Here is a 22,942-nt window from a genome sequence, read left to right as displayed (position 1 = left end):
AAAATAAAATTAAAATGGCATAAATCCTAAAAAGATAAAGCCAAAATAATATGTAAAATTATGTTAAAAAAAACAGGCAAACCTCATCCAAAGTCTTTAAAGACCCACTCCGATGAAAATTATATTTTTGGTGTTTTTAACATGTTCTTGTGGAATTTTTCTTATGATGGAGGACGAATATTAGGAAATTTAAGATCAATTACTTTCTGAGCATTTCTTTATTCAAATCATTGTGAACATGCTGCAGGTGGACTGTTGCTGATGAGGAGGACACAAAGAAGAAAGCCGAGATCTGCCTCAGCTGTACCTTTGCGAAGAGCTTTGTCTGCTGCTTGCGGCTGTTTGACTTCAGCCTTCTTCTCAGTTTTTTCAGCAACCTTTACAGGCTCTGCCTCTTTCTGAGGCATCTTGTCAGGCTTCTCACTCTGGACCTTTACAGGAATTTTTTCAGGCATCTTCTTCTCTTCAACTACTTTTTGAGGAACCTTTTCAGGAAGTAACTCCTCTTTTCCTTCAGGCTTCTTCTCCGGGACCACCTCAGGGGTCTTGTCCTTCACCTTGAGTGCAATTTTGGCTTCATCGTGCTTTTCCTGAGGTACTTTGTGAGACACTTCTTCAGGTTGGGGTTTGGACTTCAAAGCTTCAAGAGGGTTTGACACAAAACATGCAGACAACATAAATAAAGAAGAAGAAGAAGAAAAGTCTGTGCTAGCGCACAAGTGAAGAAACACGGCTGGTTGTTATTCCTGGTTCTGTCTTCTGAAGAACAGTGAGATCATTGAGCTGTCAGGTAATCAAGCCTCAGAACACGAAAACAGAATAACCCTCACAGAGAAACATCTGATATACTGACTAATCTCCTAACACTTAAAATCGTTTAATTTTAGCAAAAGAGGTTATGTCAAGGTTTTCTGGTTTAGCAGAAATAGTCATGTGGTCCTCACAAGCCCTAAAGAATAATAAAAAAAAGCCCTAAAAATCCATCAGTCTGGGATTTAAGCAGAGGGATTCTGGCCTGTTCTGCTTTACATTCCTCGCTCTAAAGTTCTCAGGAGTTTACTGCTGGAAAATAACAAGTCCATCTCATCAGGAAGAAGAGAAATCTTCTGGTTCAGTTTAAATTTTGTCATAGTTCTGTTCAGACCATTGGCTGTATATAGAGAACTGGATGAGTGAGTGTGATGTCACCCAAAGAAAATAGCTTACGGCTTCAATCAAAAAAAGTCAATTCAGTCATCTTTTTTTTTTTTTTTTGCAACACAGATGACGGCATGTTGGAGACGTCATCAGTAAGCAGTGAGTGGTCCTTTTTAGTCTGAGTTTCTATGGCAACCACTCTTGCCAATCAGGGGTGAGCTTTTAAGAAGCAATTCCCTAACCTTTTGAAAACGGCTTCATGAAATCTGTCAAATGTTTTGAATGGTGGACGTGGGGCTAGAAAGCTCCACCCCACTTTTATTTAGACATCTGATTGGCCAATTTATAGCTTCAATATCTTATATGACACCAAGTTTTTCATATATCGGAATAGAGCTGTAAAAGAAGAAAGCCTGGGGCAAGATTCACCAGATTTTCACCGCTTTGACATTTTCCACCAAGCCTCTTCCAACTGTAAATGGGGACATGCGGAAAGAAAACAGTACGAAAAAGAAGAATCTCCTGTTTCTCTGGTTTGAACACTATTGGCAAAACACACATTAAAGAACCCACGTTTAGCGGGTTCTTGAAGGGGCTTCACATGTCCGATGTGTGTCCAGCTTGTGTTTTGCAATATGTAGACACAGACTGCAGAAACTACCAGTATGTTTCAGTTAAATTTCCTGGGATGAAGCATTTTCTGTCACTTTTCCTTCTCATTTTAGGGCTTGATAAGGGTCACATGATTATTATTATTTTTTTATATAAAAAAAAAAAATAAAAATAAGAAGGTCTACTTTCTTTACTTGACCTTGAAGCATGCATGGAGTACAAGAAGTGTAAATTTGTTATTGAAGAAAGCAGAGGTGGAACATCAGAGTACCTTTCTCCCCCTGTGTTGGCTCCTCCTTTTGGGAAGAGACTTCCATCTCGGTTTTCTTGGCTGCCTTTGGAGGCGCTGGAACTTTCTCCTCAGCGGGAGCTTTAAAAAGCACCGTTTACAAAGATTAGGAACTATTCCATGGAAAAATGGTAAAGAGCATTGTAAGAGACACACACTCTATCGAGTGCCAAGACATGAGGGATTGAACACTAAATTAAAAGCCTTATCCATCTGTCTGCCAGACGACACAAACACACAGATAACAAAAGAAGAAGTTCAGGTTTTAGTCTCAGATACCTTTGTCCGGTTTCTTCTGTGCGGGTTCCACTTTCTTCTCTACCTCTGGTGCTTTTTTTGGTGCAACTTCAGGTACTTTAAAAGAAAGCAGTTCTTATTGTGACAAAGTGAGGGTTTGGTGGTCTGATTGAAAGATGGTTTGCTAACTTCCAGTTCTTTGACAGTTTATTCACATTCCTAAACATTACAGACACATGTAAAGCAAGAGGTTAAATATCTACATGATTTTATTGTATTAGTTCAATAAGGCGTCATTGTACAAACATTGTAAAACGCCACATCAATAAAGCAGCTGGTTGTTGCTTTGTTGTTTTTGGGAAAAAGGTTTTCTTTTTATTCATCCATCATCTGCAAACTCCCGATCGGAGGCATACGAAAAGCACAGGCCCTTCCTCTCCCCGGTTCGTTGCTCCTTCTCAAGGATACTTTGACCTGCTTATGACTCTTAACCAGGTAGCATTCTTCCTGGAGTGAGGTATTTAATATCACCAAATTTCTAATCTAAACCTTTTTTTAATTTTTTTTTGACGAATTTCAAGATTGAAGTCTCTAACGTGACCAGGAAGCAGCACAAGTAAAAGGTTATGGTTTCCTTATTCTTCAGATAATTTCTTTCATAGCTTCTCTTTCTCCGGCTGTAGAAAACGGCAGAGCGATCGACCACTGATTGGAAGATTGCATGTTTGGTTACCGCCCTGCCCACCTATGTATCGAAGTGTTGTTGGGCAAGACACTGAACCCCACGTTGCTCATGGTGGTTATAGGTTGGCAAAAGGGTTCAGCAGCGGAGCCACCATCAGCCTGTAAATGTGTGTGAATGGGACTGTGATTGTATAGCACTTTTGGCCTTCTAAGAATGTAGTAAAGCTCTTTATAAGTATTTGCCATTTGCACGTTCAAGACACCAACCGAGTTCTGACAGGCTGCCTTGTCCCTTAAAACCCAGTGAACTGGCTCAGACCAAGAACTCACAAGACTCACAAGACACTAACATGACTAGTAAACAAGCTGCGAGGCTGCAGCACTTTAAGATGGTTACCTTTTTTCTGAGGCTCCTTTGGCGTAGGACGTGATTCTGGTTTTGACACCTCCAGTTCTGGTTCTTTCACTTCTGGAGTAGGTTTTTTCACTGCTGGCTTTGGAATAGAAGGTTCTGGCTCAGGCTTCTGGACTTCTGCTTTTGGTTTTTCTGGTTCTGGTTTGGTTTTTGCAGCCTCTTCTTGGACTTGAAGTGACATTAAGATTGGTTAAGTTCACAGAAAGATTTTCTTCCTGGGCTGAAGCTGAACAGCAGTTTAGAGTCATAAAGAGAGAAACAGTCTTTGTAACAAGCTCACACACAACCAAACAGAACAGGAAATACCTTTTACTGGCTTCTTCAGCTCCACCGGCTTTGCTTCAGGTTCTACTTTAAGAGTTGCAGTTGGTTTGGGTTTTGGTTCAGGTTCCTTCGGTTTGGCTGTGGGCTCTGCCGGAGCCTTCACTTTGGGCTCAACTTCACAACACAAACAGTGGCTAACATTAGCACAGAAACATAGAGACATCTACAACCTTTCAAAAAGTGTTTGAAAGAAGAAGAGAAACATGGGAAAAGGACAACACAAACACTGGCCTAAAATCAAGAGCACAAGACAGCTGAGGATCTGAGGTGTCCCCAAAGAGACTTAGCAAACAAAGAGACTGACCTTTTCCAGGCAGACCAGGTTTATCAGCAGGCACTGTCTTCTTCACCTCCTCTGCTTCTTTGGGACACATTCAAACATATGATTAACTTCAGGAAACAACAGAAGGAAAACTAAGTCTAAGCAAAAAAAAACTAGAAGGGCTTACCTTTAGGAGTAGGAGCTTCCTTCTTCTCAGCTACGACGACCTTCTCCTGCACAGGTTTTCTGGCTTCTGTCATTTCAAAAGTTAATAAAATGTTTTGGTTTGAAGGATTACAGGAAGTACACAAATCACAGGACTGTGTTCATACCTGGTTCCTTCACCTCTGCCTTTGGTTTCATTTCAGGCTTCTCCTCAACTACAACAAAGAAAACAACTGTGTTAACTTTTTAAGACCTGATTTAATATTTGAGCTAACCCTCTACACAAGGAGGGTGTATTTGCAAGTGTCTGGTGATACATCATCACAATATATCCCAATACAGTATCAAAAAAAATATTTCCCTTTTTTTTAATTTTTTTTTAAGACTATGAATTAGAATAAGCTCTGCCTGAATACTACATCACCTTTTACGTTAATAAAATGGTAAAATAAATTAAGGGCATTAAGCACTGTAACTGTAGCTAAAGCCTGGAGAAGAATTTGCTTGAATAAAAGCTTGGATAGCTTTTGTCCAAGCAAATTCATGTTGCGTTTCTTTTGGAATTTTATAAAATATTTGTTCTTAAAGGGAACAGTCAACATTGTCAAATTTCCACACAATTTTGTTCAGTGTAGGACAGAAAACATAAAATAAGGCAGAATCCAAATGCTTCCCTATGCCTATGGCTTCTCCCTGTCCCTCCCATTGTAGGGACATTTGAAGTGGTACTGTTGTCCAAAATAGTTCTTTTAAGGGTTAACCCTCGCGGCGGAGGGATACAGAGGCCTCCGCTGTGAGGGTTATACGTGCGCTGTTCTTCACATGGATGTTCTCTGAAGCACAGAAGTTTACACTTAAATGAAAGTCATGACTTATTTTTGGTCAAAGTTCATGTCTTAGCATGACCTTTTAAGGTATATAACCAATGTCGTTATGTATTTCCGAGCGCTGACAGCTCCTCACCAATGTAGCTGACCGGCAACTATTGATGATGTCATCGAGTATCCCTATTATTCCTTAACTAAAGGGCTAAATGTAGGGGAATGAGAAGACGTAGGGGTAGAGGAAGAATTCGAATTCAGTGTAAATCTACCTTAGCCAATAAGGTTAAAGAAATAAAGAGCTGTTTATTTTTTCCAACATTGCTAAATGTCGCCGAACCGGTACTTTTAAAATGGTTCAGATGCCTGACCGGTGTTTAAACAGGTGTTTCTAGGTGAGAAAAAAAAAAAAAAAACCTCTCCCAACTTATTTCCAAAAACATCACGTGTGATGAAATAGCATGACAGGATAAAGGAGGACCCTTGAATGTAGCAAAAATAAATGATTCCTTGACAGTCATTGCAGTGCTGCATCTCACAGATATTTCACCGCTTTTTGCCATGACGACTGTCTTTTTTTACTGCGACTGTCTTTACTCAGAATTTTCACTTGCTTTGCTTTTAGAAGTTTGACAGAAGTCTCTTTTGTTCTTATATGAGCAGACTCACATTTTTTATGATACTAGTAGCAACTTGGCACAGAGTTTTGGTATCCATCTCAAGTTCAAACTAAGTTGTACATGTCTCATAACAACAAAAACTGAGAGGCTGATTACTGAACATTTAACACAAGATGGTTTTCTCAAGATCTTGTTGCCGTTTGAGCTCCTCTAAGAGGCTTGGTGGGGTGTGCTGCCATCTAGTGGTCAGGGGTTTAAGTGTAAAACAAAAGTAAAACACTGAACTCCTTTTTCTCTTTAAATAATTAATTAAACATTGTCTTGGTAGCACGTAAATATCACTAAATATAATATCATGATATATTGACATGTTGTGACATTTGATCGAATTGTTTTTTTTTTTTTTTTTTCAACACCCCTACTCTACACACCTTGTCACAGTTAAGTAGAATTAACTACTTTGGTATTATAATATAAAATGTGATGTTCACACATGTGGACACTAGATCTTTAGATATTAAAGACATTAAGCTTTACCAGAGCAACAACAATGAAGATAATCTGATGATCTTTGGTTTGCTCTCAAGTACCTTTGTATGGGGTTTCCTCTTTCATTTCAACTTTCTTGGTCTCCACCTTCTCCTCAATAGCAACTTTGGCAACTGGAGGAAAATAAGCACAAAAAATCATCATGACTATCTGAGAACTTTCATGCAGCAGGAAAAGCTCCTCCTCAGAGCAGCTTTCACTTAGATCAAACATCAAGATGAAGGAAATAGCTCAGTGACACAGATGTGTGTGCTTTAATCAATGTTCATTCCAAAAATAAAGACAAAAAAGAGGGTTTGACAGGAAACCATGGAGGATCATGTTCACCAGCAGAAGTTTGTGATAAGAAGCAAAACACAAATTGATTGATTTTTGCCAAGATTCACATTCAAAAAACTTTTTACGAAAGAGAGAAACATAAAAATGTACTCAAAACAGATGCAAAGACAGGACATGTAACTGTGTTTTTTGTACCTGTAATCTCAGTCTCTTCTGTCCAGCTCTGGTACTCAACTGAAGACGACCACGGCAGCGACAGAAGACAAACATGAGCCAAACAGTTCAGCAACACAAAGTAAATTTTCACAGAAAACACATTCAGGACTTCCCAATCTCTAATTTCATCACAAAAATCTCATTGTATAAGATTCAAGTTCACAGCTGCATGTTACATCAGCGATCATTCAATGTTCAAACAAAGCTAGAGAAGAAATTCTTCAGAGAATCTTTTTCTTTATGAAAATTATCTTAGACAATTTCAATTTAATTCAGTTTGTAGAGTATTTACCACTAACGTGATCAAAGCTTGATTTTATATGGCTTAGTGGACTGTGTCACCCCCCATCACCTCCTACTATCAGCCACATGTAGCAGGAACACCTTTAAGAACTTCCCAACGTGTTTTTTTCTTCACAAAAGTTATATTTATTTAAATCTAGGAGCAAAAGCAGTTTTACATTAGACAAAATAAAATATGTAATAAAAGGCCTGAAACGAGTCAAACTGATATTTGATCTAAAATTTTGATAATAAACTCAATAGTTGGATGTTAATTTTAATCTGGGGTTAAAACGGCTAAAAAGTTAGCAAATGATCAGTGAAAGTCCAATAAATTTACCAGCAAACCTCAAAGAAGTAGACGAAGCGAGAACTGAGGAATAAAAATAAGTTATTGCAGTTCAGGGCTTTCCTTGAAGCCACTTTCATTCAGTTTGATCGCCCGGAAACTGTTTTGCTACAAAAACCTGTTTGGAGTTCTCAAAAAAAAAAATTTAGAAACCCTGTTAATTTCTAAATATGACAGCACATTAATGAAATGTGAGTGAAAGAAATAAATCTTTCTAAAAATTCCATTTACATATTTAAACCTTCAAACATCTGTAGATCATTGCGCAACAAAGACATCTTAAAAATTAGGTTATTTATTTTGCATTATTGTTGTTTTAACGCACAGGTGTCAAACTCCAGGCCTGGAGGGCCCGTGTCCTACATGTTTTCCAACCAACCTGCCTTTGAAGCTCCTTATTGGCCAAACACACCTGATCCAGGTAATCAGCAGCAGATGAGGCAGGATTTCTGGAAAACCAGCAGGACGTCGGCCCTCGAGGACTTGAGTTTGACACCTCTGTTTTAACATGTTTCATCTTTCATCTGTTTTCATTCGTCCTTAAAAGACTTCAAAAAAAGAATATAAATGTATTATTGTTGTTATTCCTGTTTTTGTAAATATGAAAACAAAGATGGGGTACAAGTAAACGCCATACATCTCTGCTTTATCCACTGCCGCTTATTCCTAATAGTGAGAGTAGAATTCAGTTGACGCATGGCAACGGAGACATTTTTTTTAATTTCTTCAAACATTTAACAAAAAAAAATTCTTAATGTTAGTCAGACTTTTGTGGAATAAAAATGAAGTAAATACCTTTGTGTTCGATTGTTTCTTCATACTGAAAGATTTCAGCAGATTCTTTAAAACACAAAAGACAAGTTTGGTCCATTACAAGAAACAAATGACCTGAGTACAAACTTTTGGGGTTTTCTGATCCGACGGCTGGTTTTATGTCTCAGTTCTTACCTTGGAGCGCCACTAATGATGGCATGTCGGGCTTCTGAACTGAGGAGTCTGGGATATCTATGAAATACGGAACAAAATTCATCCCAAACTGAATCTTTTGCTGATCAAGATCTCAGCTCTTCAGTCACTTTTACACAAACACGTCTTTGGATTTTTATTCAAATAAAATAAAGATTTTATAACGTAGTTGTCTATAAATGAAGACAAAAATTCAGTGATTTCGAGCTTTAAATTCTGACAAGAAAACATGAGTCTGCATCGTGGGAAAACTTTAAGAGATAGGCGGGAGCTGTAAAGAAAGAGTACTCCAAGTCCTGTGGATCAAAGACATAGTGTCTGGAATTTAGGATAAACTGTATTCATTTTTAAAGGGAAAGTAACAGCATCTAACAAAGTATTTTTTATTACAGGTGTTGTGTATTTGCAGAAATAGGACAGTTTCTATCATAGCTTACAGGTCACTTTTGATGACTTTGCCAATTAAGAAAAAAACTCTGTTCCTGCTCAGATTGATGTCAAATAACTCAGATTAAGAAGGATTAAAGGATTACCTCCACACCTAAAGCTATAAAAAAAAAAACTATCTTGGTAGAGAATGAGAATCAATATGACTGATAGCCTTTTTTACGTATGTGCTAACCTTCATCTACGCACTTTTAAAATGTAGATAGATATTATAGATATCATGTGATTGGTCTTATTTCATTATAAATGTTGTCAACTGAAGTTCTACAAATCTTGAATCTCTTCTAATGAAAGAGTGGGAATTGTTCCAGACGATTTCATTCAACTGACAAATACCTACACTCTTTTTAAAAGCTAATCTCCAAGGAATGAACTGCCTAAATTCAGACCTCAAAATGTGAAACTCAAAGAATTTATGTCTTGAATAATATCTTTGTTTATGTAGGTTACAGTCTGCAACTACAAAAACATATAAGGCAATGTTTGTGGCACTGATGAGACTCATCGTTGGGCGTTAAATCAGTTTTAAGACTTTTTGTTAAGATGGTGATCTAAGTAAATCCAAAACAAAATGCTGAAACATACTGGAATGCAGTCTGCTCTCTCTACTTAAAAACAGTTAGAGCATAGTTTAATAAAGTCTTTTGACTTGTTGATATTTAAGATAAAGTTAATGTTAATACTCCATTGTCCACAAGTCCAATGTTTATCTGAGAGTTTGTATCAGTACATCTTTAAATACTTCAACTTGTGTTAAGGTTCAATCTTTTTATCATTCTTTTTAATAAGAGTATTTTGTATTTTATACAGAATCATTTCTTATAGATTTAAATATGTTTAGCCTTTTTTGCTTATATTGATAAATTGACAATGCCTGAGAACATTAGAATATTTTGGAAAAAATAATGTTGGAAACTCACAGAGTCACACCTTGAACAGGTTTTAAAATAAAACACCTGTAAAGGTTTCCAGGGACTTTACATAATCTCTAAGTTTGGTCCAGTAGGCTAAACAACCATGGCTAAGACTGCAGACCTGAGTGATGTCCAGAAGAGAGTCATTGACACCCATAACAAAGACGACAAGCCAGAAAAGGTCATCATTGAACAAGTTGGATGTATCTGAGCACATTAACGGAAAATTGAATGGAAGAAAGAAATGTGTCAAGAAAACATGCACCAGCAACAGGGAGAACTGCTGCCTTGAGAGTATCACAAAGACTAGTTAGAAGCATTTAAGAAGAAAAAGAACTTCACTGATGCTCAATAGTAAAAAATCTTTTTAGGAAAGAGACACTTCAGATCAATTAATGCAAGTGACTGGAAGGCAACCATCAAAGGAATCAGGGTGCATTAATGCAATACAAGGTCGAACAACATGTTAGTGAAAGAAATTAATGTTATTTTCAGAAAACTGAAATTTGTACAAAAAGCATCTTTTTGACTTCGGCAATTCTAATTTTTGAGTTTTCTCAACTTGTAAGATATATTGATTAAAATTACAATAAATATGGTTTAGAACAATATGCAGTGATTTCATATTCAATTCAAAGTTTATTTTATTGAACAGTCAGACAAAACATTTTCACTATATTTATATTTTTTTAGATGTAAACTTGTACATATTTTATTTTTTGAAAATTTACAAATTGAGATTTTTAGCTTCCTTTTTGTATCTCTTTCTATTAGCAAAAAAGGAAGTTTTTTAAAAAGGAAACAGGGTTTCTAAAACGTCTAATTCATCAATATGTGATTTAAAAATATGAAGTTCTTACCCAGAGGAACCCTTGCCAGTTCAATTTCTGTGAAAGGGAAAGACGGACATGGCATTATACACAGAAGCAGACAAAGCTGAGCAGACGGCAGAAACGTGTTGCCTGACTTAAACAGTACCTTTGCCAGACAAATAAAGCTCAGCTGTGCTCTTAGCCTCTCCTCTGGGCTCCAACCTCACAATCACTGAGTACACGCCTGAATGGGATTAGTAATGAAGATACTCAGATCACAGAATGAACACGAGGAAGAAGTCTGAGGCTTGACGTCTCTCTACACACCTTCGTCTTCAATGGTCACATTTTGAATGACCATGAAATGCCTTCGGCCCTCACTTGTGAAGTTGTATTTAGGGCTTTCTTTTAGTTCCCAGGTGTCTTTGTACCATGAAACAATTGCATTGTCGAAGGAAACTTCACACTCAAAAGTGGCTGACTGCCGCTCGTTGACTTCAACGTTGTGGATACGTTTGGTGAAATGAATTTGTTCAGCTAAAACAGATAAAGATGTGAATGGATAAATGCTTTCTGCCATCACAATATAGGATGTATGACAACGGCGGAGTTGACGTTTTTCAACACGGCATCCACATTGTTAGAATTGACCTTCAGAAGAATGCTTGCTTATGGGACATTATGATGATTGGCTGCTGGGGTTTAAGTCGATGATATGAAGACTGAAATGATGTTGGACGTTTGTGCAAAATGACCATGAAGAGAGAGCACGGCAGATCCAAGAAGAAAAGAAAGATGGACAATCCAACTCTCCAAGATTAGTCTCAAAGTTTGATGGGTTGAAAGAGGTTAGTAGGCGGGCCAAGCATCTACCACGTCTATGTTGTTGCAGGGCTGTTTCCGGGTACAAACCTTCTACCCAGAGGTCTGCTGAGGACTCCAGGTGTTGGAACCTGCACGCGTATCGGCCCTGGTCTTCTGGCTTCAGGTCCCTAATCAGAAGCTTCTGGACCTTGTGTTTGACCTCAGACGAGTACCTGCCCTTCATCTCTAACTGCTTGCCGTTTTTGAACCACTGAGCCGCAACATTAGGAACAGAAAACTGACAAGACAGTGTGCAGGGCTGGCCCTCCTTACCCGATGTGTCCTGCAGATGCTTCTCCACCTCCACTTCTGAAACACAAAGGCAAGGAAACAAAGATAGCACTTTAAGATAAGAGGAAGAATTTTGTTAATGTAATTTTGTGGATTAAGTCACAGTTTTTAATTTCTCATCTGAATAGCCAGAACTATTGCAGACTGTAATATAAGTTAGGAAATAATTTAAAAACAGTAAAATACCAACAATCTTGGTTATTAAAATTCTCACATCGTGAGAGACCAAAGCACAAATCCAAGCCGGTGTCCTGCATGTTTTCCAACCAACCTGCTAATGAAGGCCGTTGTTGGCCAAACACCTGATTCAGGTCATTAATAGCAGATAAGTCAGGGTTTTTGGAAAACCAGCAGGAGGCCGGCCCTCGTGGGCTGGGATTGGACACCCCTGGACTACAGTTTGGAAACCATAAAAAAATGAAACCACATGTAACTGAGGGAGCAGTACTGACCCGTGACGGTGAGCTTGGCGCTTGAGATGTGCGGCCCGCACACCACACGATAGTTACCCTGGTCAGCCAACTGACACTTCTTGATCTTGAGCAGGTGGCGGTCGTTGCTGACGCTAATGTCATACTTGTCGCCTGAGTCTAGTTTCTGTGTGCCCTTGTACCAGGACAGTGTAATCTCTGGGTAATTGATCTTGATCTCGCACTCGAAAAGCGCCTCCTTGTCCACGAAGACGGATTGGTTGGAGATGTCCTTCACCACAGTGACAGGCTGGGAGACAATGACACCATTAAGGTTTAGGGTCTGATTTGGTTGTAGAAAATGCTTTTGGACATGCTTAATTGTAGATTTGGGGGCAAAGAAATTGTATTTGATTATAACATTTCATGCATAAAGTAAATTCAAAGAAATAATAAGGGTAATCATAAAAACAAAGGTTTAAGAATCAAATTTAAATCAAGCATAGATAAACGAAAGAAAAGTTAATAAAAGAGAAACACACTTTTTTTGTTAATGTAATCTCATATGGCTACTCTCAATGTACCAGGAACACTCCATGCACATTTTTCCAGGTAGGAGATCTTTCCTTACCCTTTACAATTGTGGATTGTTCTATACTGTATGTGGAGGTTTAAAGTACACTTTGCAGTTTTGGATGCACCAGGTTCTCACCTCAGTTCTTTCCATCCTCTTCTGGAGGTCGGCCACCAGTCGAGCCATTTCTTCATCAGACTCTCTGTCTCCACGTTCCATTTCCTGCAAGCCACAGCAGAAGTTCTGTTCACTGCAGTTTACACCCATACAAACCTTCCAAGCCAGCAGAGGAATTTGGTGAGCCTCACCGGTCTTCCACTTTCCTCAGCCTTCTCCTTCTTCAGCTGTTCGATGGCCTGCAGCAGGCCGCGGTAATCAGTGATGCCGTACATTCTGGCATATTTCTCATACTCTTTGGGGTCCACATTTCTCAGGAGCTCGACGATGTCGATGTCCTTCTCCTCCTGTGGACTTTTTTGCTTTGAAGGGGTCCTGATAACAAGACAGATAGGATCTTGTGAATTTGACTTTTTTTGCTGTTACTTTCCCTTTAAAAATGAATACAGTTTATCCTAAATTCCATGACACTATGTCTTTGTCATAAATGTCATTCTTATAATAAGACTCACTTCTTGAGTTTAGCGCGAAGGTCTCCTTCGACCTGTGCTGCCTCTCTCTTTTCATCCACGTGCATTTCGGCGCTGCACTCAATCTCTCCGTGCTTGTTGGATGCCACGCAGCGGTACTGACCCGAGTCTGACTTGGTAACCTCTTTAATCTCCAGCTTGGCCTCCTGGCCCTTCTGTTCAATGGAGATCCGGCCACCGTGTGTCATCTGCCGCCACTTTCCCTTCATCCACTTCACACTAGGGATGGGGTCTCCACCCACCTTGGCGATAAAGGTGGCGGTTCCCTCTGTGAAGTGAGAGACACGTCAGTGGAAAGAGAAACTCTAAAGCCCTACTCACACAACGTAACAGGTTTCATCTTACTCTCAGTGACATGTGCAGCTTTTGGCTCCTCAATGAAAAACAAATTGTCCAGTTTTTTGGTTGGAGCAGCAGCTGGAGCTTCAGCAGGAGCCGAAGCTGCTCCTGGTTTTTCTGCAATCCAGTACAGCAGGACCAATTATGAACCAGCATATACAATTTTTAAACCCCCTATAAAGCCGGCTTTGGAGAGAGAGATTTTACCTTTCACGGTGACTTTGGCCTTACAGAACTCACTGCCAGCATCATTTGTGGCTTTGCAGAGGTAGTCGCCTGCATCATGCTTGGAGGCCGGGCTGATCTCCAGACCTGCTGTCCCATCTGAGAAGCTTATTCTGGTGCTGCCGACAGATGTCAGCTCCCTCCTGTCCTTCATCCACTGGATCTTCAGAGGAGGAGTTCCACAGATGTGGCACTTTAGGCTAAGCTTGTCTCCCTCGTCCACAGACACGGGTTTGAGTGGGACGTCAAATACTGGAGGTTTCTTGGCTTCTGAAAAAAATATTTAAAAAAATGGATCTTATCAGATTTGACTTCGTCAGTACTTGGTCAATAATTGGCCATAAAGACCAATTTAAAGCTGAGAGAATCAAACACTTGTTTGGCAGATTTGAGCAACCACTGGAGCTCTGGAGGAATTAGCCTCTTCTTTGACACAACAAACTATTGTCAGATTGTTAATCTTTTAATGTATCTAGTTCCTGTCTTTCTCCTTGAAACCCACCAGAAATGCCCACGCTGATGTCACAGGATGCTTTTCCAGCTTCGTTGGAGGCCTGGCAGGAATACCTACCACTGTCAGTCACCTGGCTGCTCTTAATACACAACACAGCCACATTACTTTTAAAGCTAATGTCGTATTTATCAGAGCTGTGGATCTCCTTGTCATCTTTGAACCAGTTGACAGATATGGGCTGTGAGCCAGTCACTCTGCCCTCAATTTTAACCAGTTTGCCCTCGGTGTCCTCGATGTTTTCTGAGGGCTTTTTGGTGAACATTGGAGGGTTTTTACGCTCTGAAACCAAGAAAAAAAAGTCAAGGTGGTGCAAAGAGTGGGATTACCTTCCTCAAAGAAATGCCTCTCAGGTGGACTTTTTCAAGATAAGAGTCAAGACGGCCCAGTTTGAAATACCTTTGACCGTGATATCAGCAGAACAAGAGTCTTTGCCCATGTCATTAGATGCATGGCAAAAGTATTTTCCCGTGTCACCTTTGTCTGCTTTAAGAATGGTCAGGTGAGGGGTGTTCTCCACACAGCTGATTTTGTAATTCCCCCCAGTGCGAATATCTTTATGGTCTTTTGACCATGTCACTTTCATGGGGGCGGAGCCCGTCATGTGACACTCCAGCTCAATGCTGTCACCCACAATCACCTCCTGTGGTGACAACTTCCTGTCAAAGACTGGAGGAAATCTGGGTTCTGCAGGAAAGTGAAGGAGCATGAAGACGAGAAGTCAGCAGATCTGCAGAGCCACATTTTCATAGATTGGGGAGTAAACAGCCACAAAAAATGTCCAACTGCAGCAGCTAAAAGACTCACCCCGAAAATCTTTTGATCTATTGTAAAATTATGAGTTTAGCAAAAATAAAAAAGGAAATAGTGTCTACAGAGCGGCAAATTGTATTTTAGGTTTTGACCAAAGAGCGATGTTTTTGAGAAAAGGGTTAAAGCAATTGATCAGATGGTTTGGAGAATGGCACTTAGTCTTTTAGCAATTAGGACAAACTGTAATATATGTCCTCCCAAAAAACAACAAAATAACAAACTGTAATCGGAATGGGTCTTTAAAAGCGGACAGGTCATGATTTCTCCTTTTATATTTCGAACTTCACAAATATCTGCTTGCATTTTTAGTAGGGGGGGGGGCATTTAGTCGGATGTTTCACTGCTTGCTCTCATCTTTCAAATCATCTTTTTAAGAAAGTATTACAATCAGGATTGTAAGTGAACAACAAAGATCAAATCCTTTGTAAGTGGACTTTGGTTCTAATGTCTGGAATGTCTGATTACTTCTGCAAAAACATTTACACCAGGAGTTATGATATTTCTCTCTCTTTAAGGGACTCCAGTAACAGGTTGTTTTGATGGCTCCTCATAAACCACATGTGAAGAAAAAGCAGGGGCAAAAACTATGCCACAACCTGGTTTTGTGCAAATGTTTGGAGAAAAAATAGACTCATTGGATTTGACTTTGTGTAATCCTTGTTTTGCAATTTGTGTCTTCCTGTTTGTGAGTAACGTTGGAATTGTGTGTGCATAATTCTTGATTTGTAACTCATACAGTACATGTATTACATGTATTTACACACCTAAAATAAAATATCAAAAATGTACTAATACAAAATACTATTTATGCAGAACTTGAAATTACAGCAGTTTATAGCTAAGTATAAATTCAAAACGGCTCCTACACACACAAATCCTGAAATAGTACACACCAATTGTATGATACACACAGACGAAACCAGATTTATGCGTAGATCAGAGTTTGTAGTGGTTCAGACTCGATTCACATCTTCAGATTTGAGCATAGATGATGCATTTAAATGTTACTAGAATGCTGTGAGTTAGAGTCGTCTTATCTGCCACTTAAACTTAAACTGTGAATTATATATAGTAAAAACATGACATTTGTCCCACTTTTTTTAAACAGATATGCCCCAATAATTAACATTAAAAAAAAAAAAAAAACTCTTAATGGGCGTTTTAAAAACACAATCCCTTAAAAAAGAGTTTTCCAGTGCTTATCGCTTCTTCTTGCCAGCACCTTCAGGACAGAACTCTTCCCTGAGTTTTGGTCCCCAATCAAGAAGGGAACTCCTCTTCACTTTTTGAGTGTGGAGAAAGACCTGGTACTGCCTGCTACCACCGTGATTGGGGACCAGATCTCTGTGCTGAAAGTGCTATCAGGTGCTTTCAATGAAGCGGCAACTTCCGGAAAAAAAAAACAAAAAACTCTGCAATATCTATAGAAAGTGTGGGTAAATAATAAGCACTAACAGGAAGAAAGATCTAGTAACCAGATGAATGTGTGTGAGGGGAAAAGAGGTGTATCAAAGGTTTTAGCAGGACTTCAAAAGTATGTTAAAGAGGCCACCCTTTCAGGTGTACATTTGAACTTCACATGAAGATCCTATTAACAAACCTTGCAAGGTCAGCTTCGCTCTGCAGGATGCTGAGCCCACGCTGTTGGTGGCCACACAGGTGTACTCCCCAGAGTGTCTCATCTCACCACGGCTGATCTCCAGCACGGCTGTGTTGTCATCATAAAGCATGGCAAAGTCTCCCCCTTGTGTTACAGGTTTGCCATCCTTCATCCATGAAACCTCAATGGGCGACGAGCCGGCAACGCGGCACTCAAAGCGGATTGGTTGACCTTCCGTTTCCTGAAGGCTGGTGATCTTCTTGGGAAAGGATGGCGGCGTTTTGGCCTCTGTGGATGATACAGTGACAGAATGACGGACAACATCTCACATATGTTATGAATGTCAAATGCAGGTGGCCTTGTAACACAAAACCGTAAAGTCACTGTTTAAAGTCCTTTAAAGTAATTGATTAAAAAAAGATGAGCTACAGTCTAACCTTGATAGTTTTAAGAGTTTGAAAATTTAATTTTACCTTTTATGAAGTATTTAAGCATAAAAATCCACAGAAAAAAGAGAAGGCTTACCAAGCACGTTGAGTTTGCAGGTGGAGGAGGCGGAGCCTATTTTGTTCTCTGCCTTGCAGGTGTACTCTCCAATGTCAGCTTTAGTGGCTTTGCTGAGCTTCAGACAGGCCACGCCTTTGGAGTACTCCAGCTTGCAGGTGGGGCTGGACCTGACTTTACCATCGGCCTTGAACCAGGACACCTTGATCTCAGGTGTGCCCGCTACCTGACACTTAAGACACACGGCGTCTCCTGTTGTCACCTCCATCGGCTCCAATGTTTCAAGGAAGTATGGAGGCTCTGTGCACACAAGACAACATTGGGGTTGAAGAGTTTTAGAAAACAGTTAAGCTTGGGTTTACAAAGAACTGAGCACTAACCTAGGATGGACACCACTGCTTCAGTGGTGTCTTTCCCAGCGTCATTGGACACTTTGCAAGAGTAATTTCCTGCAGCATCCTTATCGTCGGTGCTGAGGCACTCCAGGATGCAGGAGCTCTCTGTCGTAGTGATGTTGTACTTGTATGAAGCAAAGATCTCCTGGCCCTCTTTGTACCAGTTCACGGTTATCTTGGGAGTTCCGGTGTATGAGCACTCCAGTGTTAACGGTTTGCCCTTTTCCACCATCACGTCTTTCAGTTTCTTTGAGAAAGCTGCCGGCTCTGAAAGGCATCATCAAACGTCACTTTAAAGAACAGAAATCTGGAGGAAAAGGTCCACATGTTGCACCTCTGATGACAAACGTTCATTTTGAGTCTTTTATCACATTTACTTCCCAATAAAAAAAAAAAAAAAATTTGAAAAGTTGTCTTTTACTGTTTCAATCCAGTAACTATTACTGAACAGAAATTAAAGAACTGTGAGCAGAAGATATGAGCAGGTACAACGGATCATAAGGAACACCTAAAAGTTTTTAAAAACAGCAAAGAATTTGAAGTGGTCCAAAGAATATTGTAAGAGTCTAACGTGACTGTTTGTATGGTCCCAACTCATGGGAAACATGTCAGGTATGATTTAAATCGTGTCTGATAACAAAATAATCAGAAAAGTTATGAATCTGAGGGTTCTTAACCCTTCAACACCGGATCTGTCACCAGAGACAGCAAAACAACAATCTCTTTGAACTATCGGAACTCGACACAATTTATGTAATTCCAGCTGATTCTGATGGGAAGAAAAGGGGTTTTTATCTGCATCATAATCATTTGACATAGTAACTGCATAAACACTACATTTCTGTTAAGTGTTGCATATCAGTTCAAAGCCAGTTTTCTCAGATTCAGAATCCCCTGGATTTATGTTAATTGTGTCAATGGTTGAAGAGTTACAGTAGATGACAGCATGTCAACACTGGATCTTAAGCTGCGGTTTTAAAGGACTAACAACTTGAGAACGGAGTGCAATGATACAACAGGCAAAACCAGTGGCTGCTCGTTCAGAAACTGACCTTTGACGGAGAGATTGACAGCGCAGCTCTCCTTTCCGGCATCATTGATGACCTGGCAGGTGTACTCCCCAGCGTGGGATCTGTCCACGTTTAAAAGCTCCAAAAGAACCTGGTTATCCTTCAAGGAGAATTCGCAGTCCTTTCCTGACAGAAGCTCCTTTGGTCCTCTGAAACATTTCAGTTTCATGGGAGCGCTACCTTTCACAATGGCTGAGAAGGTCACCTTTGATCCTGGCATGGCTTCCACCGGCTGAGGTGGCACCACAAAAGAAGGAGGTTCTGGTAATAAAAACAGAGATTGAGCAAAGTGTCAAGGCGACCTGAATAGCCCACTCAATGACTGGGACACTTGGTAAAGTTACTACAATCAGATGTTAATATCTCACAAAGTTGTGAGGGCTGGGGACTAAATACGGACTGTCAGACGACAGGGGCTTACCTTTGACCACCAGGGTGGCTGTAGTTTCACTGGATCCAGCCTTGTTGACAGCCTTACATTTGTACACTCCAGAATCTGCAAGCTTCAATGTGGGAATGCTGAGAGTGCAGCTGTTGTCGCTGAAGGAAACCTCATAGTTGGGTCCACTTTGTACTTCTGTTCCATCATGGTACCAAGAAATAGTGAAGGGCGGAGAGCCTGAAACTTTGCACTCCATCTCTGCAGCTTCTCCCACAACCATGTTGGAGTCCCTCAGTTTCCTTGAGAAGGTTGGAGGAACAACCTTATCTGCTTAAGAGTGAAAAAAAAACGGCACAATACTTCATATGAGTCGTCTTTTACACATGTATGTTTTTATGCAAACACAAGCCACAATTTGCCAACTAGATAAGGTAAGAGTGGAGACTGACCTAGAACTGTTAGGTTTATTTTACTCAGGTCCTTTCCGACGTCGTTCATAACCTCAAAGGTGTATTCTCCAGAGTCCATTTTCTCAGTGGAGAGCACGTTCAGGCTAGAGATCATTCGGGAGAAAGAGATCTTGTATTTCCTTCCAGAGGCCAACTCAACTCCGTCTTTGAACCATTTGGGGATGAGCTCTGGGGTCCCACACACTTTGACTTCAAGGGCGGCAATGTCACCAGCTGTCACGCTCAGAGCGTCTGGCTTGTCCAGAATCTTGGCAGGCTCTGGAATCACCAGGAAAACAACATAGCATGCTTTCAGTGAAACTTCCAGGGATTGAGTGGCAGAGACAAACAGAGGAGAAAGAGAGAATTATACTATTACAAACCTAGAACAGTCACGTTAGCGAAACATTCCACACTTCCGGCATCGTTTCTGAGTTGACAGGTATATTTGCCTGCTGTAGTTGCGTCAGCCTTAAACACTGTAAGTGCAACTTGGTTGTTCTCAAAGGTGATTTTCCTGTTGTCACCGTCCCTGAGAATGTGATCCTTGTCTTGAACCCAGGACACAGTAATGGGTTCAGAGCCTTTAACAGTGGCCATAAGGGTCACCTCCTCTCCCAGTATCACTGTTATGTTTGTCAATTTCTTCACAAACGACGGCGGTTCTGAAGAGAGGAAAAAAAACAGCGCAAAAAGTAAAGTCAGCAGAGTGACAATGTAAGCGGAAGCTGTTTTTTTTGTTATTGTTTCTTTTACTATTATTGGTGACTATCGCAGCTTCTACTGACCTCTGAGTTTAATGGATGCATGGCAGGTGTCACTTCCTACACTGTTCGACACTTTGCACTCGTATTCACCGACATCCGTAGGCTCTATTCCAATGATATGCAGCGTAGCCGAGCTGCTCTCGCCCACCATCTTATACTTCCTGCTCTCCATCAGAGGTTTCTTGTCTTTGAACCAAGTGATCTGGAATGGAGCAGTACCACTCATCTCGCAGTACAAGCTCACATCCTTACCCTTCAGCCCTTCGACAGACTGAGCTACTTTGACAAACGACGGGGGCTCTATAAAGAGATCAGGAAACGGTTAATAAACAATAGATGGGAAAATATATCCACATCCAAATCTTAAAGCTGACAGCCGTAACAGTTAAGGTGTTGGGGGAGGGTTTTTTATGGTAGACTGCAACTATGTTAAAAGGGGGGGTGGTGGAATGCCAAAGCACTTAAGCCATAAATGGATACAATACTTGTGTTAAATGCTAAAATGCAGATTGTTATGAATTAGGGTAGTTCCGGTAGTGGTAGTTACTTCAATTTAGAGATGCTGGAGTATCTGAAGATTTAGGTCATTATTGCCGTTAGTGTCAAGTTAGCACTAAATATTAAACTAAGATATTTAATTTTCAAGGGTCAACGTATTTGTTAGGAGTAGTTGGGATATTTTTAGATGTGTAAATATCAAGAAAAATACCTTGAAATCAATTTAAGGGTACAGATATTGAGATAAAATGTTAGAAAAGCTATAAAATGTTGAATCTGAAACTTAAATAGGTCTTTGTGTTTAAGGTTGAGGGGACCATAGATGGGCTGCACGGTGGCGCGAGTGGTTAGCGCTCTCGCCTCACAGCGAGAAGGCCCCGGTTCAAATCCCGGCTGGGACCTTTCTGTGTGGAGTTTGCATGTTCTCCCCGTGCTTGCGTGGGTTTTCACCGGGGACTCCGGCTTCCTCCCACCGTCCAAAAACATGCTTCATAGGTTAATTGGTGACTCTAAATTGTCCCTAGGTGTGAATGTGAGTGTGTATGAGTGTGTGATTGAGGCCCTGCGACAGACTGGCGACCTGTCCAGGGTGTACCCCGCCTTCGCCCATCAGTAGCCGGGATAGGCTCCGGCACCCCCGCGACCCCGAAAGGGACAAAGCGGTCAAGAAAATGGATGGATGGATGGGACCATAGATGAGTTTCAACATAAAAAATGAATTTATTTTGTTGTTAGGTTTGTTTTTTTTTTTTAAGGTAAAGTGGATGTTAATGTTAAGAGTAGTTAGGAACTTGTAGAAAAATAAATGTCACAAACTTATAAAGTTAACTAAAATGCTGTAAGTTCGTACATAAAGGCTAAAGTAGTTAGAAAATGTTGAATCTTCAGCATTGGTTGGTTTGTGCTTTATTGATGGTTTGAGCTGCTGAAAGATAGTAGGAATGTTGTTAAGAGTATTAAGGGTTATTGAAAATTGATCAAGTTTAATAGTTGTGAATTGGAGCTAAAATCCAATTTAGAGTTAAGTTAGAATATAAAAAAATAATACAAAAGTTAAAGAGTTAAGTAAAACCACAATAGAGTTTCAAGATTTAAGAGACAGATATCAGAGAAGTGACTTAATCAGGTGGTGTCAAACACTAATCTTCAGAAACCGGTGTCTTGTCTTTTTCAGAAAAACTTGATCTGCCTGATGCATTAAAAAGACACAGTTTGTTACAAAACGAGTAGAACAACGGCTCTAAAGAACTCAAGTTTGACACCTTTGATTCACCGTGTATCCCATCAGTTTTTATGGGATACACGGTGAGGATTGTTTTGTGTAGGGATGGAGCTCAATTTGATCGTCTTTTTAGAACAACTTTAAATATTGAAAAGTCTAATGATTCCTTAAAAAAAAATGCCATGTGAATGTGCCAAATATTATGTATCCCATTATAAATGACTTTAAAACAAAGATAAAAGACAAAGACTGTGTGAGAACTAAGTCAGGTGTTAATTCACACAGCAAGAATAAATATATCTAGAACTAACGAAATACACATGATACGTTTATCTCCATTAGTGTGTTGAGTACTGAAAATAAATGTTTCAATTATCAATTTCTTTAAACATGCAAGTGTGTGTTGACATGTTTGTGAAAAATCCATAGGCATGGACAATAGAGAACATCAGTTCTCAACCTTCATCGACTTACTAAAAATGATTATTCACAAGTAGAAGCATCTGAATCTTCTTAGGACTAGAGTTTTCAGCTAGCTCAGTCCAGAATCTACTCTAGACCCAATCAACAAACCCTTTTGTCCAGCAGAGAAATGGGAGATCAGTGTGGAAATGTGTGACCACCTTCATGTTTTAGAGAAAACCAAACATCTCATATCTCTTGTTAGACAGAGTCATAGGGCACTGACACTGCAGGTGCTTAATATAGAACTCGAGAGCCAATTGGGAGCTCAAAATGTACATTTTAACTTTAGCATCTGGAAAAGTGGATAAACTAACAAGGCAGGATGATAATCTCCAGAACATTAGACAATTAGACAAACTGACTTTAAAAACTGAAGGAAGCAAAAGACTTTGTCCCAGTCAATCCTTAAACAACTTAAACAAATGTCTACAAACTCTAAAGTCCCACTCCAATCATCTTTTGATCTTTTTTAATAGAGTTTCTAGTTGTCTTTTAATTATGAATATGCCATTTTTAGCCAAAACCCTTAACCTATG

At 39.9% G+C, this 22,942-nt stretch overlaps 2 protein-coding genes across 2 annotated transcripts in view; both read right to left on the bottom strand.

Moving 5' to 3' along the window:
- ttn.2 (titin, tandem duplicate 2) overlaps nucleotides 1–22,942 on the bottom strand; it is a 211,120-nt gene that overhangs the window by 117,502 nt on the left and 70,676 nt on the right. The window contains exons 68-95 of the mRNA XM_036209774.1: nucleotides 20,243–20,521; nucleotides 19,838–20,119; nucleotides 19,455–19,733; nucleotides 19,045–19,335; nucleotides 18,606–18,884; nucleotides 17,539–17,820; nucleotides 17,180–17,458; nucleotides 16,655–16,942; nucleotides 14,641–14,928; nucleotides 14,192–14,523; nucleotides 13,713–14,007; nucleotides 13,512–13,622; nucleotides 13,149–13,434; nucleotides 12,828–13,011; nucleotides 12,658–12,741; nucleotides 11,988–12,255; nucleotides 11,293–11,553; nucleotides 10,708–10,917; nucleotides 10,547–10,624; nucleotides 10,429–10,455; nucleotides 8,190–8,246; nucleotides 6,157–6,228; nucleotides 4,293–4,340; nucleotides 4,148–4,213; nucleotides 4,003–4,059; nucleotides 3,681–3,812; nucleotides 2,021–2,119; nucleotides 308–640 (exon numbers count right to left, since the gene is read on the bottom strand). Coding sequence (XP_036065667.1) covers nucleotides 308–640; nucleotides 2,021–2,119; nucleotides 3,681–3,812; nucleotides 4,003–4,059; nucleotides 4,148–4,213; nucleotides 4,293–4,340; nucleotides 6,157–6,228; nucleotides 8,190–8,246; nucleotides 10,429–10,455; nucleotides 10,547–10,624; nucleotides 10,708–10,917; nucleotides 11,293–11,553; nucleotides 11,988–12,255; nucleotides 12,658–12,741; nucleotides 12,828–13,011; nucleotides 13,149–13,434; nucleotides 13,512–13,622; nucleotides 13,713–14,007; nucleotides 14,192–14,523; nucleotides 14,641–14,928; nucleotides 16,655–16,942; nucleotides 17,180–17,458; nucleotides 17,539–17,820; nucleotides 18,606–18,884; nucleotides 19,045–19,335; nucleotides 19,455–19,733; nucleotides 19,838–20,119; nucleotides 20,243–20,521 — 5,547 coding nt within the window. The remainder of the gene's footprint in view (nucleotides 1–307; nucleotides 641–2,020; nucleotides 2,120–3,680; nucleotides 3,813–4,002; nucleotides 4,060–4,147; nucleotides 4,214–4,292; nucleotides 4,341–6,156; nucleotides 6,229–8,189; nucleotides 8,247–10,428; nucleotides 10,456–10,546; nucleotides 10,625–10,707; nucleotides 10,918–11,292; nucleotides 11,554–11,987; nucleotides 12,256–12,657; nucleotides 12,742–12,827; nucleotides 13,012–13,148; nucleotides 13,435–13,511; nucleotides 13,623–13,712; nucleotides 14,008–14,191; nucleotides 14,524–14,640; nucleotides 14,929–16,654; nucleotides 16,943–17,179; nucleotides 17,459–17,538; nucleotides 17,821–18,605; nucleotides 18,885–19,044; nucleotides 19,336–19,454; nucleotides 19,734–19,837; nucleotides 20,120–20,242; nucleotides 20,522–22,942) is intronic.
- Nucleotides 1,612–4,336, bottom strand: LOC118597962 (protein TsetseEP-like). The gene is made up of 7 exons (XM_036209820.1): nucleotides 4,293–4,336; nucleotides 4,148–4,213; nucleotides 4,003–4,059; nucleotides 3,681–3,812; nucleotides 3,357–3,542; nucleotides 2,318–2,392; nucleotides 1,612–2,119 (listed from the first exon to the last, which is right to left on the bottom strand). The coding sequence occupies exons 1-7, from the start codon at nucleotides 4,321–4,323 to the stop codon at nucleotides 1,986–1,988; spliced, it is 681 nt and encodes a 226-aa protein (XP_036065713.1). The 5' UTR covers nucleotides 4,324–4,336; the 3' UTR covers nucleotides 1,612–1,985.

The sequence above is a fragment of the Oryzias melastigma genome, linkage group LG21, assembly GCF_002922805.2.
Source record: "Oryzias melastigma strain HK-1 linkage group LG21, ASM292280v2, whole genome shotgun sequence".
NCBI classification, from domain to species: Eukaryota; Metazoa; Chordata; class Actinopteri; order Beloniformes; family Adrianichthyidae; genus Oryzias; species Oryzias melastigma.
The sequence above is the reverse complement of the archived record's forward strand: the minus strand, read 5'-3'. Positions and strand labels throughout refer to the sequence as shown.